The sequence below is a fragment of the Lacerta agilis genome, chromosome 11, assembly GCF_009819535.1.
Source record: "Lacerta agilis isolate rLacAgi1 chromosome 11, rLacAgi1.pri, whole genome shotgun sequence".
Taxonomy (NCBI): domain Eukaryota; kingdom Metazoa; phylum Chordata; class Lepidosauria; order Squamata; family Lacertidae; genus Lacerta; species Lacerta agilis.
Genome location: NC_046322.1, coordinates 28,101,112 through 28,120,720, shown reverse-complemented (window position 1 = coordinate 28,120,720; position 19,609 = coordinate 28,101,112). Strand labels below are relative to the sequence as shown.

Below are 19,609 nucleotides of genomic sequence, written 5' to 3'. Positions count from 1 at the left end.
AATTACTTTGAAATATAAACCCCTCTCAATTGTCTTTCCTTTAGCATAATACCAGTGCATTGCAAATAGCAACCCAGAATGGACATACAGCTTTGGTCACATTTCTTATCAATAAAAATATAGATCTGGGAGTGCATCCTCAGGTGAGTACTTAAAAAAAATAATCAGGTTATGCCCCTTATTTTGCAGGCACCTCTTGATATTTATTTTCAAGATTCTCTGAAAGTAGTGGTAGGTAGCTATGTCTAAACCAGGATACAAAACAAGGAGAGCCCATAGCCAGTATAGATGAAGTCTTGTGCACGTTAAAGACTTACAAGCTTGCTATGGCAAAAACTTCTCTGTGTTAGAAGTCTACTTAATCCAATGATTAAGTGTTATCCTGAGCCACAGGATATTCTGAGTTAACCCTAACTTTATCCACATGTGTGGTGGTGCATTTTAAATAATAAGGTCATGAAATGAAATGCAGAAAGTTCAGGCAGTGATGATTACGTTATTGATGGTAGGTCGTTGACAAAGGAGTTGCTGATGATAATACAGACATCCTGACATTGGTAAACTGACTAACACAGATAGGGCTGGTTTGCAAATAATGCTAAAGCATGGCTTATTAAACCACAGCTTGGCATTATGTGGGAGCCAAGCTCAGATGCTTAACTATGGTTAAAGGTTAAGTGCCCTTTTACAGTTGGGTCCCAAATTGCAGGGGACCTTCCAGATAACAAAGGATATTGTGGGCACATATAGCAGCAACATCCAAGGCTAATCCAAATCCTAAATCTAGGCAAGCAGTTGTTCTAACGGGGGTTCAGACAAGAGAAGAGCGGTGCAGGTCACCAGAGGCTTGGACACAGTGCTAGTAGCAATACATTGCTCCAGCAGCTCTCTCAGCCTCACATCAAATCTTCCAGAGCTTCCACAGTGCCAGCCCACACACACCCCAGGGTCCAGCTGCAACTTCTTATAGGTTTCTGCAGAGAGTGTCCTTGTGAGGATGGCCCTACTCCTGATTATTCCTTTACTCACAAGGAGTCCTCTTCTGCAACAAAGCACTCATCCTGATTGGTCTGCTTTTGGGGTTCAGGGGTCGTTTTGCCTCTGCTTCAGATGCTGAGCTGTCTTTCTGCAGGGAGGGATCCCTGTCAGCCCCCTCCCCCGACAGTTCTGGGTCCTCTATACCTGGTTCTTGGGGCTCCAGATCATTTACAGCCAAATCCTATATAAACTAAAGTTTATAAACTTTAGTTAATTTTAACCATAGCTTAGCATTATGTGCCAACCTGGTTAAGGAACTGTCATTGCCCCAAAGCTACAAAGCCACAAGTGAGGAGCGATGGAAAATTTAAAGGCATGGCTGTTGTTGCTAGTGATTTTAACTGTTTTGTGACTTAATACACCAGGGTTTAAGTGGACATCTGCCAGATACATCAGCCTTAAATACTTGGTTTATTAACTACGGTTAATATCAACTGTGCCTTAGGGTTAGGTGCAAACTAGGCCATAATATGATAAGTCACAGTTGACAACATTAAGGCTGTTGATGAATTGTACTTCAATGGATTCAAACGGCAGTCTCCCTTTTAAGTTTATTTTTTCTCCTGAAAATTGTATAACTAATGAGAGCAAGCCAATTAAAGTTAAAACGTCTTAAGCCTTGTTGGCTTCAGTGGGAATGAGTTTAGCATGTGTCTGACTCTTTCATGGAAATCAGTTAAAATTAAATGTGTCAGGACTGTGTCTAATAGCTTTGACATTTAAAAACAAAACAAAAACCAGAACACATACATTTCCAAATGAAATACCTACGCAGTACATGGTGCCCTGGTACAGAGCTTCCTGCAGGAGAGTGATACTTTTATGCAAAGGACTGTATGTTCTTGTCCTGTTGTTACAGCCAGTTGTATATGCACGATCAACACATTTACTATCAACAAAAGAGAAATATGTTTGTATTCCAACACATTTGGAGCTGAGATTATATACTAAGTCATCAGCATTAGATTCAACTCTCATAGAGTTCTTGTGGTTAAACACTTAGTTCTTGCTGGTATCATCTGAGAAACATATTTTGTTTGTTATTAAAAGCTTTTTGTCACATTTTAAAATCTTGGCTAGCCTCAATGTACAATTTTATTTACTTAATTTCCCACCAGCTGTTAATGGTAGATAAAATTCATCCAGGTTTCATTCCTAGAGGGAATATGTTGAGACTGAATCTAAAATTGTCGTACTGACATCAAAACATCACTGACATCAAAACATATTTTTATTAAATTGAGGAAAGGCTCAGCAGTGTGTTAAAACTTGGAAATTTTAGTGAAAAAACTGAGAAAAAAACTTAGTTTATGTAGCTAATTAACATTTTACCTAATTTATTCCCCCCCCCCCCAGTTTTAGGCTACATGAAAATGTCTATATTTTGCTGATAGATTCTTATTACATTTGTATCCTGCCCTATATCATATTTGCATCCTTAGCAGGGTGTTTACCGTATTTCTCTCTCCATAGGGCGCACCGGACCATAGGGCGCACCTTGTTTTTAGAGGAGGAAACAAGGGAAAAAAATATTTTTCTGGTTTTCCTCCTCTAAAAGCCCTGTTTTTTGGAGGATCAGCTTAAAGCTTTGCAGCTTTTTTGCAAAGGGAAAAGCCCTGGGTTTTTTTTGAGGATCAGCTAAAAGTTTTGCAGCTTTTTTGCAAAGGGAGAAAAGCAAAGCTCCTTTTGCAAAGGGGGAAAAGCAAAGAGGACAAGCCCCATTTTTATGGGGTTCAACTCACATTTCTGTAGCTTCTGAAGGAAAGGGAGCCATTTCTACAGTTTTCAGACAGATAATCTAATCAGCCAGTCACATGTCGCTGGGGAAACAAACAACCTCCCTCTGCAGCACATTCAACAATGGAGGGCGGGGCTGAAAGGGAGCCGGGACTCTTATCTCTCTCCTGATCTCTTGCTGATCAGCTGCTGAGCGGGGTCCTTTCAGCACCCCTTTTTCTCTTTGTAAAATAAAAAGCACTATCTGCTTTTGGCCTCTGGACAATTCGGTTCCAGGGTCCACCATTCGCTCCATAACACGCACAGATATTTCCCCTTAATTTTTAGGAGGAAAAAAGTGCGTCTTATGGAGCAAAAAATACGGTATCTTATAGTATTGTCAGAGGATAGAACAAGTAAAAAAGGAACATTGCAAATCCTCCTTTAAGTATATATATATATGTATGTGTGAATGTGTGAATGTACGTACTAGGGGCTGCACCCATTTGCTTCTCTCATATTTTGCAGCTCCTCTTTGATGACGCACCTCATTATCACATTCACCCCCTTTTCCCTATCTCTTTCTTCCTTTTTCCAACTCCCCATTACACCTCTTTCCATGCATCCTCCTCCCTCCTGTTCTAATTCTGCAAATGCATTTGCACACAACCCCTATGCTGGTATGTTTTTAGACGAATAGAATCTTTAGAGCAAGCCTGTCTGTCTGTTCAGCTAGAGACTGAGTTGGTGGATGTTTGGAGCTTCTTGTTGACTAACAACACATAATACCAGGAATTAAATACATTGTGTGAAAGTGCTATGCAATATTTGAGGGCTCTGCATCCTTTAACTCTTTCACCAAGCTGAGAAAAAAGAAGGCAGCCAAGGAAAGATGGAGAAGATTGAGTACAGCAAGAAGGGAGGTACACAGTGAGAGGAAAATGGCGGTTTAAAACAATGGCAGAAATTTGAGCAGAGGAGGCAGGGGGTGTCAGTGAGAGAAAAACAGTTGTTTAAAACAATGGCAGAAGTTTAAGTACAGCAAGCAGTTCAGACCCCATGATAAAAAAAAATATGTGATATTAATATATATATATATATAATTTTGCCCCAACATGCATCACTTTATATTGGGTTACGTTAAATTGCATTTGCCATTTTACTGCCCATTCACTCCTTTTGGAGTTCTTTTTGTTTTGTTTGAACAATTTAATACCCTCAGCAAACCTGGCAACCTCACTGCTCATCCCTAAGTCTAGATTTTCTATGAATAAGTTAAAAAGCACAGGTTCCTTTGCTGATCCTTGGAGGACTCTACACTCTACATCCCTCCTGCTACTTAACTGTACTTTTCCGTGTATAAGACGAGGTCCCACCCCCATTAAAAATAATGTTAAAAAATTGGGGTCATCTTATACATGGGTAGTCCCCCGCCAAAAAATCTTGGCAATCCCCCCCCCGAAAGCTCAACAACTCTGGGCAATCCTCCCCATTTTCTTAATTTTGATTCCCCCAAAATAGGGGGCATCTTATACACGGGGGCGTGTTATACACGGAAAAGTACGGTAATCAGTTCCTGATCCACAAGTGGATCCATATCTTATTCTATGAGCTGCTAAGCTTACTTTAGGAGTCTTTGGTGAGGTACTTTGTCAAAAGCTCTTTGAAAGAACCAATTAGCCAGCCACTATTTAAAAAACCTTTAAGTAAAAACACTTAAAGCAGGATTTGAAGAGTTCAGTTTTTAACTGGGCCTTCCTTTTGACATTTATCATCACATTTATGACCTTGTTATATTGCAATTCATGATAAACAACACCTTTTTATTGCCAGCACACTTGGCAAACATAATTCTCTTGGCAGAAATAATTTGGCTTCCTTCTACTCAAAGGATTATTATTTTTTCCTGAAGTGTGGCCACGTAGTCAAGCAATATCTCTTCTGAACAAGAATACTTGGGTTTGGCATTTTCATCATGCTGCTGTAACAAACTTTTCCTCTCTCTACAGCAAAAGAGTCCTCCACTCCATTTGGCTATCTTAAAAAATAACCTACCTGTGGTAAATAGTTTAATAGAAGCTAACCATGATATAAACTCGCTCGATCAGGTGAGAACTTATGCTTATAAGATGCAATCTTGTATTTTCTTACCTGCGTTACATTCTTACGGGTATTTTTGTAATAAGATGGGGAAGTTATCAGTTGGCTTGATACATGCCAAGTGACTACTCTGTACAGTTACTACTTGGATAATGTCAAAGGATACACTTTGTATTCTCACCATATTTGCCTGTTTTAATAGCATAGACCTCGACTGTCTAAAACAGCTTTTGTCAACCTGGTGCCCCCAGATATTTTGGACTACATCAGTCCCAGCCAGACAAATATTTGTATGCAGTATATATGCAAGGCTGTATCTTACCTTTCCTTAGAAATCTTCCCCTCCCTCCTCCAGCTACCATTGTTGGAAATTTCTCCAGCCTGTTTTATTGTGAAGATGGCAGGATTTATTACCTACCTTCCTCATAAGTTTCTACCTTACAGGTGCACCATCTTCTCTTTGTGCATCAATTAACTGTAACTAGGGCCCCCTCCCCAAATGATTTACTATTTCTGGAAATCCCCTCTTTCTTTTGAACCCTGTGCTTTGGTGCACAATTTGTATTTAAAGCAATGAGTCAACATCACATTTATCATTTTAAATTGAGATCAAGGACTTATTTTAGACACATTCCTAGACCCCAGATAGAAAATATATCAAAATATCTGCTGGATCATTGGTGTGCACTAGCATGAAGAATAGTGATAGTGAAATAAGCTTTCCCACCTAGTGGTGTAGGAACGTGGGGGCATTGAGAGTGGCACACCCCCAGTTCCAGCCTGGGGTGCGTGTGTGACAGTTGGCGCCGCCACCGCCCGGCACCACTTCCATGCGTCGGTTGTTCACGCGGCAACTCTCTGCTTGCGCCCAGCAGCCCAGATGGACTGCGCTCCGTAGCGTGCATGCGTCTTGACGTCACAATGCACGCACGCTACGGAGCTACACCCTGCCCCCAGGGGGTGCCCCCGCATTTACCGCTCCAGGTGGCAAAGTGGCTCCGTATGCCACTGTTCCCACCCTGTGTGTCCTGTGCCATCCCCAAGTCTACCTAGATCAGATTTGGGCGATCATGGGGGAGGAGATCAGGGAGGACATTCCATTGCTGTTGCAACATTCTCTTTAGCACTATGTTGAATACAACCCATTGAAGGCAACGGACATTACTAATATGGGTCCATTAATTTAAATGGGTCTGCTCTGAGTTGAACTTAGCTTTGTACAACCAACTGACTTTTTTGCCATGTTTTTGTTAGTGGAGGACATTCCTTGATAACATTCTTCTGCTTTGTCTTATTTCTGCAAGAGACATCAAACACCTTTACACCTTGCAGCAGACCTTGGAAATGTGGAAGTAATTGAAATGCTGCTAAAGGCAGGTTGTGACTTGAAAATTGTGGACAAGGTACTTTCTGTTGTTCGTGTTTTTGTGAAAATGCAATTGCTCTACATGTCCCATTCTGTAGAACAGCTGTGCTCTTTTCAAATATCACCCACTGATATATATATATATATATATATAACTCTTGATTTAACTTCTCTCTTAAAACCTACAAATGCATGGCAATAGTAAGTAAGCAATATGTGAGGTCAAACATACAGTACTTACTGTTCTTTCTTTTTGAAAGGCTTAGCGAGATATAAAATACTCCTTTTCAGAGAAACACTTCTGATTCATTGGGTTCCATTTAGCAGCCAGTTTGAAGCCTCATCCAATTGTGCCTTGATGCATCTAAACTTTTCCTTTCTATTGGGACATGCATTCCCCAAATAAAAAATACAAAGCAATGTAATTCACACTGGCCCAGTTCACATGTCATGGTAATCTATAGTTAATGGGTTTTCTCCTCAGAATCACAGGGAGGAAAAAATCATGGTCCTTGGCTTTGTGTTATGTCAAGGAGACAAACAAATCATGATCAGTAAGCTAAGAACAAGTCTTAGCTACAGATTGTGGCTTCCTGGGGTAAAATAATCCATGATCCCTGAATCATACATAACACCTAGAGATTTTTGAAATATTATAAATGCTATAAAATAAAATAGCCCAGATCAATGTCTCCATGGATGAAGCCACATAATTCATTCTATGCATAGATGACTGAGCCAATTTGAATGCTTCTATGGGAGTCAATGGTAGGGATGTGGGTGGCGCTGTGGTCTGAACCACAGAGCCTAGGGCTTGCCGATCAGAAGGTCGGTGGTTTGAATCCCCGCAACGGGGTGAGCTCCCGTTGTTTGGTCCCAGCTCCTGCCCACCTAGCAGTTCGAAAGCATGTCAAGTGCAAGTAGATAAATAGATACTGCTCTGGTGGGAAGGTAAATGGTATTTCCGTGCGCTGCTCTGGTTCGCCAGAAGCGGCTTAGTCATGCTGGCCACATGACCCGGAAGCTGTATGCCGGCTCCCTCAGCCAGTAAAGTGAGATCAGCACCGCAACCCCAGAGTCGTCCGCGACTGGACCTAATGGTCAGGGGTACCTTTACCTTTACCTTTATAGGAGCCAAGGCCCAGGCTATCAAAGCTGCATTAGTCAAGTTCTATTGTGGAAGTTAAACCTATCCATTCACATTCAAGTTACTGACCTAAAAGGCAGGCCCAAGAGGAGTAATTTGGTGGAGTGTCTGAGAAGAGAATGTTACTTGAATTTATTTTGCAGCGCCTTAACTAAAAAATCTGGAGTAGCCCAACCAAGACTCGGCAATAACTCTTTTGGCCCACGATTAATGCTTTTGTGCATTGTGCTTTCTGTGACATGGATCCAGGAAGCTGAACGTTATCTAGGTACCAAAGGAATGAGTCCCTGTCAGAGGAAAAAGGTGGGATAGAAATAAATATATAATGATGGTGATGGTGATTTTTCAAAAATAAGGGATTGGAATGACCTAATGTAAAACTAGGGACCAATCCTAGATATGAAATGGTGAAATGTCATTCAGGCACACTTTCAAAGAGTGAGTCCCACTGGTCGCAATGGAATTTGCTTGCAAGCAAACATGCATAAGTTTGTTCTGCTTATTAGCATGACCCTCATTCTGTGGGGCAAAGGCTTCTGTTGCAGCATGTCTCTGAATACCATTTGCTAGGAATTGCCAGTGGGCAAAGTGCAGCTATGCTCCCACCCAGCTTGCAGGCTTCCTAGAGGTGTTTGGCTGGGCAGTGTGAGAACAGGATGCTGGAGTAGATGGAGCATTGGCCTGATCCAACAGGCTCTTCTTCATTCTTATGTTACTGCACTTGGAGCATGCTTATTTCACTTGGTGAGGCATACACCTGCCTTCTCTCTGCCCCCGTTGGTGCCACCAACATTGCTGTCGTAATTCTAGAGTAGATTACACCTAACGCAATGGAATGAATTTCCCTCTCACATGGCTTCAGCCCTTTAGCACATGGAAACTCTGGAAGATTTGTGTTGTGGACAGCTGTTTTCAGTGTAAATCCACTGACATAAAAGGATTACTGAGATAACCCGGTAAAGTCACAGAATTATGTGTGGCCTTGAACTGTCAGTAGCTGGGATGTACTTGGATTACAGAACAGTCAGTGGCTGGCTGAGGAGAGACTGATGTGCAGCACTGTGAAAGCAGCCGTTGTTAGTGAAGAATTTCACTTTTTTACGAACTTGTGTTATCAGAGCTGTTAAGCAAAGTCAAGTGATTTAGGGCAGGATTTGGCTAATGAGTCCTACCAGCAGGGGCCCTGCACAAGGGCTTCCACTTGTGTAACGGGGCTTCCTTACTCTCCTTACCCCTCTGCCCCCACCCCCCACAATTGGCTGGGGGAGGGGAGGGGAGGGGAGAACCCCTGGAACACGGAGGGAAGGGAGAGGAGGGGGAGACCACCCTGTCTGGCTAGCTGAAATCCTTGCTCTGACAGAACAATCACATTACCATGATATTGAATCCCCACGTCTATATTTAATGTAGTCATCTATTATTTTTAAAATATTACTTAAAGCTAAGCAAAGAACAAATTTAAGCTATGCAATAATTATTATATTGGTTTAGAGCCTGATATAAGACAGGAGAATATGGCTGTACTCACACATTGTGCTAAACCATGGGCTTGGAATAATGCTAGCAGAGAATGCTGGTGCTCCCTGGGAAGTCAAAGGACCCCCAAAAATGTGCTTTTAAAGAGGATAGTGTAAATTGTGAGTTTGGGGGCTGTGCAGATGCACATGCCTATACCCCCCCACACACCCCAGGGCTCCAACCTAACCCGGGAGCACTTGACCCTGAATTATATTGCTTTTTGGTGGAAGGGAGGAGATAGCATTTAATTAGGGTTAATTTGGTCCACCAACTTGATTCAAAATGGCACCTGGCATCCAAATGTAAAAGAAGTCTGCTGCCTCTACCTTGGGAACCCTCATGCTGAGTTTAGTTTCTCAAGAGGCATCCAGATTGATGCAGGTTGGAACTGTTGTGCCAGATTTGGCAAAGACCCACCAAATGCAGCAACGATATCTTCAGAGGGAACCAAACCACCATAGTTGGTACCCGTTATGCCAAAAAATAGGTGAAGTCCTGCCAAAATTATATTTCAGTCTGCCATCTTGATTCAAAATGGTGCCCGGCATCTGAACCTCAGTGAAGATTCCCACCACCACCACCTCTGGAACACTTGGGCCAAGTTTGGCAACGGTATCTTGACAGGCGGCCAAACCTAAGCTTAAAATGAGTGCATTTGGATTATAATATAAATCTTCCAAAGGGAATTGGAGAACTTAATGGAAGATAAGCCACCATGCTCCTGAATGCCTGTTGCTGGGGATCACAAGCAGGACTATGCTATTGTACTCATGTCCTGCTTGTGGGTTTGCACATAGTCACTGTGTGAACAATTCTTTATGTGTGTTTTTTCTTATTGTGATTAATTTCTATATTGGAAACTGCTGTATGAGAGCTGGACCCTACATGGCTGCCTACAAATACTTTAAATAATTGTCATTTTTACAAATTTGAAATACCCATTATATTGTGCTCTTCCCTATGACTGGATACTGTGTTTCATGCTCTGGGATAGTAGTCATACACATAATTAAAGAACCTGCTAACAGTTTGTTCTTGTTGCTTTGATTTTCCACTATCCATATCCTGTAACCTTGGCAGTAAACAAGTTAATGTAATAAGCGAAACACTGCACCGTTAATGGCAAAATGTATTATAATTTGTCTGGTATTTGTACACCATTAGTTCCCGATATTGAAGAGAGATTTTTTTTTGGACGAGCTCTTAGATCCTAATGACTTCTACTTACTTTAGTTTTTGTATGCTTTCCCCCTTTTTGTGTTTGTTAATATTTCAAAATTCAGTTTTTTAAAAAAAGATGAATCTGCTAACCTCTTTTAGATTTTCATCTGTGGCCTCTATTTTCTCAAGATTTAATTGATTCACACTGTTTGCCTTTTCAGCAAGGAAAAACTGCACTAGCTGTAGCTTCCAGGAGCAATCATGCCTTGATTGTAGATATGATTATAAAAGCAGAAAGGTATTACACCTGGAAACAGGTAAGAAAAAGCCCTGGTTTATTTATCCTTTTGCTAACACATATTTATCCAATAAGTGAAACCATTTTTCCAAAAGATGCTTTGGATTCCCAAACTCTAAGGTGGGCTTCCTTGTAAAGAGGCTAGAAAATGCTAGAGAGAAAGTGGGCATTTCTTTTTCTTATTTCCGTTGCATCTTTTGTTTATGTCTTCACTGTTATCCAACAGCATATTGAGTTAGATGCTGATCTCTCTTCCTGAACTTTCTTGGCATCCTGATAAACTCGGTGCTTCCCATTCTTAACGGACTGTATGGGAAATGGCAGAAAAAACCAGTATGGTCTGCCTACCCAAAGATCCTTTCCATACAGCACATTCTGGTGCATATTTACTTAAAAGTTTGTACCACCGTATTTGTTGGGGTTTATTCCCTTGTAAATATGTTTAGGATTGCAGCTTTGGATATATTCCCCCCATCAGTCTACCTTCTGCTGTGGCTGGGTTTAAAGGCGGGGGGAGGTTTTCCCCTTTGGGGCAATTATTTGCATACTCATGCACCTTTTATTGCCCAAATTGCATTATGTTACAGTCTGATTGTCTGAATGGTTCATTAAGGTGAGTGCACCCAGGTGGCGCTGTGGCTTAAACCACCGTGCCTAGGACTTGCTGATCAGAAGGTCGGCAGTTTGAATCCCTGCGACGTGGTGAGCTCCCGTTGCTCGGTCCCAGCTCCTGCCCACCTAGCAGTTCGAAAGCACGTCAAAGTGCAAGTAGATAAATAGGGACCGCTCTGGTGGGAAGGTAAACAGTGTTTCCGTGTGCTGCTCTGGTTCGCCAGAAGCGGCTTTGTCATGCTGGCCACATGACCCGGAAGCTGTACGCCGGCTCCCTCGGCCAGTAACGCGAGATGAGCGCCGCAACCCCAGAGTCGGACACCACTGGACCTAATGGTGAGGGGTCCCTTTACCTTTACACTCATGTTTTGGCATTGTCACAACACATGCTTAGAATGTTTGCAGTGGCATTCTTGGCAGCGACTATAGTGAACATGGTGTGTTGGCTGGCCACACAATGAAATTGTGTTTTTTTTTTTTTGCGTGGGTGATTGGGCTCTGTTTGTTTATTTCATGTCTGAGGCTAGCCACATAATATGGATTATGTTCTACCCTCCCATTGCCCCCGTGGAACCACATGGGTCCAATGAAAACAGTTTGGCATGCAGCAAGCTCAGAGATCCTGCAGGACAGATCACATGCCTCTTGGAAACTACCGTGTGCTGCAGTGGCTAAAAAGTAGACGCTGGCAACTCATTCAGCCATGAAACTCACTGATGTCCTTCAGCAAGGCACTGTCCCGTACCACGCAGGGGTTGTTGTGAGGATAAAATCAAGCTGCCAAGCTCTGTGGCAGAACATGAGAAAAAGAAAGGTGGGGAATAAGCAAACATATTGATTGAGGGGAAAGGAATGCCAGCAGAATGCACACTTTTACTGCAGAAACAAAGAGCTTTCCATTATGGAGTTGGTGTGCTTGAAGCTCTTGTTTTTTGTTCCGTTAAATAAAACAGAATGGAGGAAAGGGCAGGAAGGGAACACAAAGTACAGATTCAGCTTAGTTTGGAGTTAGCTGGCTTTTATAATGCGTCGCAAGGTTAATTACATGCATATTTAAGTGCAGGTCTTCACAGTTCTCTTCCATATGGGGAAACAAGGTTCAGCCGGGGGGAGGAGGCTGTGTTCTTTACCAGAGAGAGTGGCTTTGGAGTCTGGTGATAATCAGATGGATATTTGTATGCAGATGTTTGCAACAGAAAGGGGCAAAGGAGGGCAGGAGAACATTTCACAGCAAACATCTGCTGGTCAAGGGAAGCAGAGCAATGTCTGGGTTTCTGAGTAAATCCATAATGGCATCTGTTGTAACATCCATTCAACATAGGCAAACTGGGATTCTGTGTGCTCCATCTCACTCAGCCAAATATACAGATGGGTTTGGTGAGGTTTTTTTGTTTGTTTGTTTGTTTTGTTTTGCCAGGATTCTGTGTCATGTTCAAATTCTGTCCTTTATGATGTGAAGGTGCAGTGAGATACCCTTGTGCAGAAGGTGAAAATGAACTATTACTGCTTTTGTTTTTTTTTAGTATGTCAAGCTTAGTCCAGTCCTTTACGGTTTCCTAAACTGCACCATGCTATTTCTAGTTGCATCTGTATGCCTTTGAGGGAGCTATTGAAAACTAGACCTGGAAATTGACTGGGGCTGCATTAGGTATACCAGCAGGTTTTTGTACTGTGGGGTGAATTCTGCTTCCCCAACCTTCACACCTCAAAGCATGGGCTCCAACGCGAACACCGATTGTGTCTTCCTCTTTGCCCCTCCTCTAATGCTTCAAGCACTCTGCCTGCATTGGGCTGGTTAAAAACCATTCTATATATGTCTGATGAAATGCTTGTTCCTAGAAAAAGTAATATATTTTTAATTTGGAATTTACCTTGAAGTGGCTTCAAGACTGAAACAAGGGCCACCCAATCAGTGCTGTGCAGAGGTGGAGCAGAGATGAGTTTTGTCTTTAATCAGCACAAGGGTCTCTCACTTGCCAAGATGCAGACATGTGTGAATGTAGAAACCTCTAAACTTTTTGTGCGGCCCTTCTGTACAAGACAACAAACCCAGAATGTTGCCTGAAAGGGAGTGCAATTTTCAGGCTGAAAAGGGGTTCCCAGCCCTGATTTAAAATGTCAAGGCTATCCACGTGAATCTCTAACGGCATTAATATTCTAGAACTGTGATACTGAAATTGTTTATTAATATAGTATCTAATGAACTATGCAACATGGTCCAGCACCTGTGAACTCAGAATAGACTATGATCTAATCTAGGTCTGCAAGATCTGGCACATGGAAACTTTTGGCCATGCACATATATGCATAAATTAAGGTGTGCTATTGGGCATGAGGCCTCACACAATCTTGAAGAGTCTACACCTTATATTTTATGTGTAGTGTATGTTTGGCAGTATCTTGCCTCTAGCAATGTGTTTTGATTTCTGCCCATTACTTGAGAATATAAATAGATGAGAGGGGTTTGGATTGCTTACCTAGTTGCTGTATATGACAGTGACTCTCTGATGTTCTTCTATTGCTTCACCTCTGCTATCACTGTCAAAGCTGTAGCATTTATAAATGTCTCACTTGTTTGCTTCCTGGAAGCAAATGCCGTAGGGGGATAGCAGTATAAAGTAAGTTGGGGGCTAATCATGTTTGTAATTCTGTACAAGCAGAGCAGAGGTAGAAGTGTTTGCTATGAGAAATGCTGGAAACAGGAGCCTAGTATCCTATTTCCCTGTATCAGCAAACCCTGGTTATTGGTTGGTTTGTTTTTACAATCTGTTGTTGCTTCCTCCTCCAATTCTTTCCCTTTGGGGGTGTAGTATGTCATGCTTCTTGATGCAATCAATATCAGGGCTAGCCTTGGAAAATCGTTAAGATTCAAAGCCAGGGATATTTTTAATAATTGGGGGATGGGAGCCCTATTATTGGAAGAACCCACATGGCTTCATCTTTAACTTTCTTTCCAGGAGCATCTTCAAAGTGGTGATGATCTGCAAAATGATATCCTGTCTTTTAAACAAGATCACAGTGTGCAGACCAAACAGATTCGCTCCTCCCTTTGGAATCTTGCTTACAACCAGTTAAAAATGCATGAGTGGACAAAACTGGCACAATTTTGGAAGTTTACAGATGAGCAAGTCAAAGCTATTGAAGAACAGTGGACAGGTAAATATACTACATGAAATGGCAGTGTCCTCATTCCAGACATAGGAAAATCCACATAAGCCTGAGCTACGGGTTTTGAGTTATGGAGAAATTAGTATTTCTCTGGCTCTAAGCATTTAAAATTAAATGTAGCTGTATGGTTGTTGATCTTTAAATGCAGGATACAATCAATAGCTGCTACTTGTCTTGCCAACTTTGGATAGTTGTTCCCAAAGCTAGCATAGAAAATGTAATCATATGGTTCTTCTGTACATAACAAAATACAGAATGTACTTTTGTTGTTGTTGTGCTATATATACTCTCCTGGCATAGACTGTCTTAAAATGAATTGTATAAGTGCCCCTCTTTCAAATTTTGTAGGTGTATTTGTTTAAAGCAAGATTCCGTCTTTAGACATTGAATTAAAAGTCATCGTCTCAAAGGTCAACATACATATTCTCATACCTGTCAATGTTTGAAAGGGGTGTGTATGAGAGAATTTGATTTTGGCCTCACCCACTGAGCACTGTTTCATGCTCAGTCACCAGCACATCGTGTAGTATGTTACTGTGTCAATATTTACATTTATAAGTAAATGGTGTGTTAAAAACAGATAAGGATCCCTTGTTGGTTCAGCCAAATGGGACCAAGTGAACTCTTGGATTACAAGCTCTGCTCTTCCACACAGCTATAATGTGGAGCCCTTTGATGTTTTCTCTAGCATGCCCAAGGTCACTTTATGCAGTTTATCTACTACTTAACACCCGCCAATCTGGCGAAAGGGTAGACAATTTTGAAGCCATGTTCCTAATGCAATTACATGATGATTCTCCACTTAAACATATAGTAGGATCTCTGTTCAATTTCCATGAGTGGGAAAAGTTATTCTTTAACCATTTCAACTGTGAATAGGAAAGGCAACACTCCTCCTCCTGGTATGTGAACCCTGCAACCTCTGCACTCAAGCTGGGGAAATGAAAATACAAACACACACTTAAACTGCATTTTCCTCTCACCACTGAGTAATGTCTAAATTGTAACTAACAAGGAAAGGTTAGTGCCTTCCCCCCCAAAGTCATTTAGCACCTATTCTCATAAACTTGGGAAGAGATGGGGAATAAAACAGCATGTTGGTAGCTTACAAAAATCCCAAATGGAAATGGGTAGGGCAGAAGATGCTCTTATTTGTCGCAAGACACAGTTGGGTTCAGGTTGTGGAAGCAAGTATCCAAAAAGGTTCCTTTCTCAGAGCCAAACTGGATGTTACATGAGATTTGTGTTTGCATCTCACATGTGCTGGTCTTTTTTAAAATAAAAAAGAGAAGAATAATAAGGGGGAGGGAATACCTAACCAATTTCATTCCATTTGGGGGTGGGGGATGGCACCCCATCACACAAGTTGAAGCTGCTCTCCACACGGGAGATCCCCATACAGAAAGTAAAGCAGTTTGGGGAGAGAAATTTAAGTGGACAAATGGTGGATGAAACAGTTAGGCAGCACCTTCCTTTTAGTCTCCACGGCTACTTTTCAGTTAAAAAGAAGAGTAAGGGTTTTATGTTCTCACATATCCCATGTAATGTCCACCTTAACTCTCAGTCTCCTACACAGCAAATTGGTGGTTCCATATTCAGTGCAAATTTACTGGGCTTTGGGGTGTTGGTGTTGAGTTTTAATTTTTATCTGCTGGTTAGGGGGTGGGAGTATTGCTTGCTTTATTGTTTGGCAGCATGCTATCATGGTTGTGGGAGTGTATTCCCCCCCAATTTGTTGTATGGAATATCAACCCCTTTTCTCTCTGTGGCATAGTGCATTTATATACATCTTTTCCAGTGCAAGTTGCCTGGAGAATCTTTGGCTGACAAGAGACTAATAATAATTCCCTCTAAGAATTGCGAGTTTGAAACAGAGACCCATTATACAACCCCTGCCCCCAACAGAGCCTCTTCTTTCCCTGTGAGCAGAGGAGCTTGGAGTATCAAGCACATTCAAGCAAGCATCCCTACACCAGTGGGAGATAACATCCCATGTGAAAACATTTTTCTTTCTAAAACTATAGGCTAATATTACATATGTTGTTGCCTAGGAAAAAAGAGCTACATGGAACATGGACACAGAATGCTTCTCATCTGGTTGCATGGCATCCTAATGGCTGGCCAGAATCCAGTTAAATATTTGTATGAAGATCTGGTAAAAGGAGGATTCAGAGATCTAGCTGGTGAGTAATCAAATTAAGATATTCGATCTGGTCTTTGAGGAGCAGAGACTTTGGGTGGGATTTACCTAACAAGTCCTGTCAGCAGAAACCTTGTGCAAACTCTTTTGCATGCACCATGGAGATTTCCCTATCTCCTCCTCCACACATCCCCCAAATTGGCTAAGGGTGCATCATGAGAACCCCCAGAACTGTGTGTAGGGGGAGGAGAGGGGCAGTCATTCCATCTGGCAAAGTGAAACGCTTGAGCTGACAACATGAATGCCTCTTTGATTCTGTATTAATCTCTAAAGAGAAGAAAGTTTTCTTACCCAAACACTGCTGGTTTGGGTAAGGTACCTCCAATTGGTGTGGGAGTAAGATACACCACAAAGGCACCCTTGCTTCCTTTTGTGCAGACACTCCTTCCAACTTGCTAGCTATCGCAGTGCACAAGAGGAAAAACAGGTACATTGCAAGGGATCGATTTTGCTGGGAGTTTGGAAAGTGACTTCAGTTGGTTTGGTTGATCTGGCCCACCCCTGCTATACCAACACATATTGATTTATTTAGTACTAGTTCAGGAGTCATCAGCTTTGCCAGTTAAAAAATGCCTGCTGTTTCATAATTTAGAATACAAGTACAGTCACAGTGGCTTTCTTCCCACTACAATTTCATGCTTGCTGGTCCTGCTTGTGGAGATCATACCATATTGATTCCTCACAACAATGATGTGGTTGTCTTCTAATAGGGAGCATTCCATGGTACCAGGAAAGCCACACCACACACTTTCACACGCATTGCAAATGCAAACACTTCCAACACATGCAACTCCCTCCCTCCGCCCAACAGCATCTTTTTCAAACACCTTCCCCCATTCTTGAGCATCTCCACTCCAGATGAAGGAAATGCCTGTTGCAATCAATCATCAATCCATTAAAACACTCAAAAAATACATTATGGATGCTAACATGGTAGCAATTCCCTGATGTAGTTAAACAAGTGAGGCACCAGACTTTAGATGAGGCAAAGGGCCTTTCCAGATGATGAAAAGCCCAAATTTTACTTCTAGCAAGTTCACCTTATCCCTAAGGGTGCGATGCCATGTCCTCCTCATGGATAATGAGCTGCTTGCTGAAGATAGGAACAAGCTGTACTCAATTTGTTACTTGGGGAGAAAACAAAACAAAAATATTGGCTCATCCAGACTTCTGCTTGTCCAACTGCTTTCCCCCGTAGAAAACCCATTATTTACTGCTGAATCAGAGCAAACATCAATCGGGTTTTTCATGGATTGACATTTGCTCTGATTGAGTGCTAAAGAGTGGCTTTTCCTGGGGCAAGCAGAGGGGACAACAGAAAACCGCTTGGACCCTTGCTTTCTAGGCAGAAGACAAGCAGCAGTGTGGATGAGCCCTGAATGCTTCAGTGTTGGAGGGAAAGAGCTTGAAGTTGTGAGCAAAAAAAAATTAAGAATGAAATGATGGGATATACTGGAGCCTGGGCTGTAAGAAAAAGATGAAAAATTTCCATGCAGCATCAATTTCTTAAAAATAAAAAGGCAAATACCCATGGTGTGGCTATAGCTACATCATCAGTACATATAAGACAACAAGTAGAGGAAACAAGCTGGCACGAAGCCAGCATACAAATCATACTGAAAGCATTTTAAATAAAAGAAAGCAAGCCAAACAACTTTGTTTTGGGGGTGCCTGTTTCTACTTCAGAAATTATTTAATTGCCTCTGGTTTCACTTTAACAGCAGATAGTTGGGTGGCTACTGAATATTGTGCAGAAACGAACACGAATCATTCACATCTGACATATTATATGTATGCCATGTTTTCTGAAGTCTCACAAGTATTTCCTCTTACAGAGAAGATCAGAGCAGAAAATAATCCTGGCACAGAATCCAAGAAATGTGCAATTTCATGAAATCATCCATCAAAGAGCTGGAAACTACATACATTCTGGAATTTACAGGTGCCATTTTTATTTTCAATAGAAGCTGCTTCTTCAAAAGCAGCCAGTTTGTTCCCCAATGCACTGAAACACACTTGTAAGACAGAAGGTTTTTGGTTTTTTGGCAAGAGAATACCATGTATTTTTCTTATGGCAAACAATTCTATAGTGGACATGTGAATTAAATTATATAAAATTTTGCATTACATACTTAAAATTCATTGCATTAAGTCTCAGGATTCTGTTATCTAAACTTCATAATCTGAAGGTTCTAACATGAGGCTACCATACAGTACACAACTGATGTTCCTTCAGTATAAAGTGTTTTTCAGCATAATTTTTTCCTTCCTAAAGTTTCCTCCATCTTATTTTTGCAAGTAGACACCTGGAAACCAATTTTTCCCCCAAAATGGTGTGATGGTACAAAATTATACAAATTGTATATTAGGGCCGAAAGAGCTGCACATACACAAGCTTTTTCAACCATCCTTGTCTCAATGCAACCTCCTGTGGTTTTTCAAAATGCTGCTCCTTGAAGTGGCAGTCAGCATTGGGAAGGGAAATTGGCAGGGCCTCTGCATGCAGTGCCTTAGATGTCCACAAAAGCCTCTTTGGATCCTGGGCCAAGAATATACCAGCCTGACCAGAGATCACCTGGAGGAGAATAATTTCTTGTCCTCCTAGAAGTCAGGCATTTAGTGTCGCCAGTCCAATTTTGTGAAATACTCTCAGCTACTAATTTTCAGGTGTTTCTTGAAAATGTTTTTATGGCAACAGGCCTATTTAGTTGTCCAACCATTTTTTTTCCCAAGATGAGACCATAATTTTATTAATATTTTGTATTGCCTTCAAGGTATTTTCTATTTTATTGAACCTGTAAATTTTTATGTATACCATATGCCGATTTTATATGCAAGAGTGGTGTCTAAATAAATAAACAACAATGGTCAAACTAGGTTACAGTCACATGGGTGGCATAAATTATTATTACTATTATTGAATCTAGTTCCTATCTGCCATGGCCAGGAGTCAGGACTGATGGAAGCTGGTGTTCAGCAACAACTGGAGTTGTTCCATTTTGTGTCTTTATCATAAAAGTGTGAAACCGAGTACACATACAGGGAAGAATGCATCGCCAGAGTGGTGCATGCTCTGGTTATCTCCCGCTTGAACGACTGCAATGCATTCTATGTGGGGCTACCTTTGAAGGTGACCCGGAAACTGCAATTAATCCAGAATGCAGCAGCTAGACTGGGAGTGGCCGCCGGGACCATATAACACCGATCCTGAGAGATCTGCATTGGCTCCCAGTATGTTTCCGAGCACAATTCACAGTGTTGGTGCTGACTTTTAAAGCCCTAAAT

The 19,609-nt window shown here is 41.6% G+C and overlaps 1 protein-coding gene across 1 annotated transcript in view; it reads left to right on the top strand.

Moving 5' to 3' along the window:
• ANKDD1B (ankyrin repeat and death domain containing 1B) overlaps nucleotides 1-18,596 on the top strand; it is a 31,493-nt gene extending 12,897 nt beyond the window's left edge. The window contains exons 9-15 of the mRNA XM_033164483.1: nucleotides 45-143; nucleotides 4,764-4,862; nucleotides 6,159-6,257; nucleotides 10,268-10,363; nucleotides 13,914-14,112; nucleotides 16,176-16,307; nucleotides 18,160-18,596. Of these exons, the coding sequence (XP_033020374.1) occupies nucleotides 45-143; nucleotides 4,764-4,862; nucleotides 6,159-6,257; nucleotides 10,268-10,363; nucleotides 13,914-14,112; nucleotides 16,176-16,307; nucleotides 18,160-18,218 (783 nt within the window). The 3' untranslated portion in view covers nucleotides 18,219-18,596. The remainder of the gene's footprint in view (nucleotides 1-44; nucleotides 144-4,763; nucleotides 4,863-6,158; nucleotides 6,258-10,267; nucleotides 10,364-13,913; nucleotides 14,113-16,175; nucleotides 16,308-18,159) is intronic.
• The last annotated feature ends 1,013 nt before the right edge of the window (nucleotides 18,597-19,609 follow it).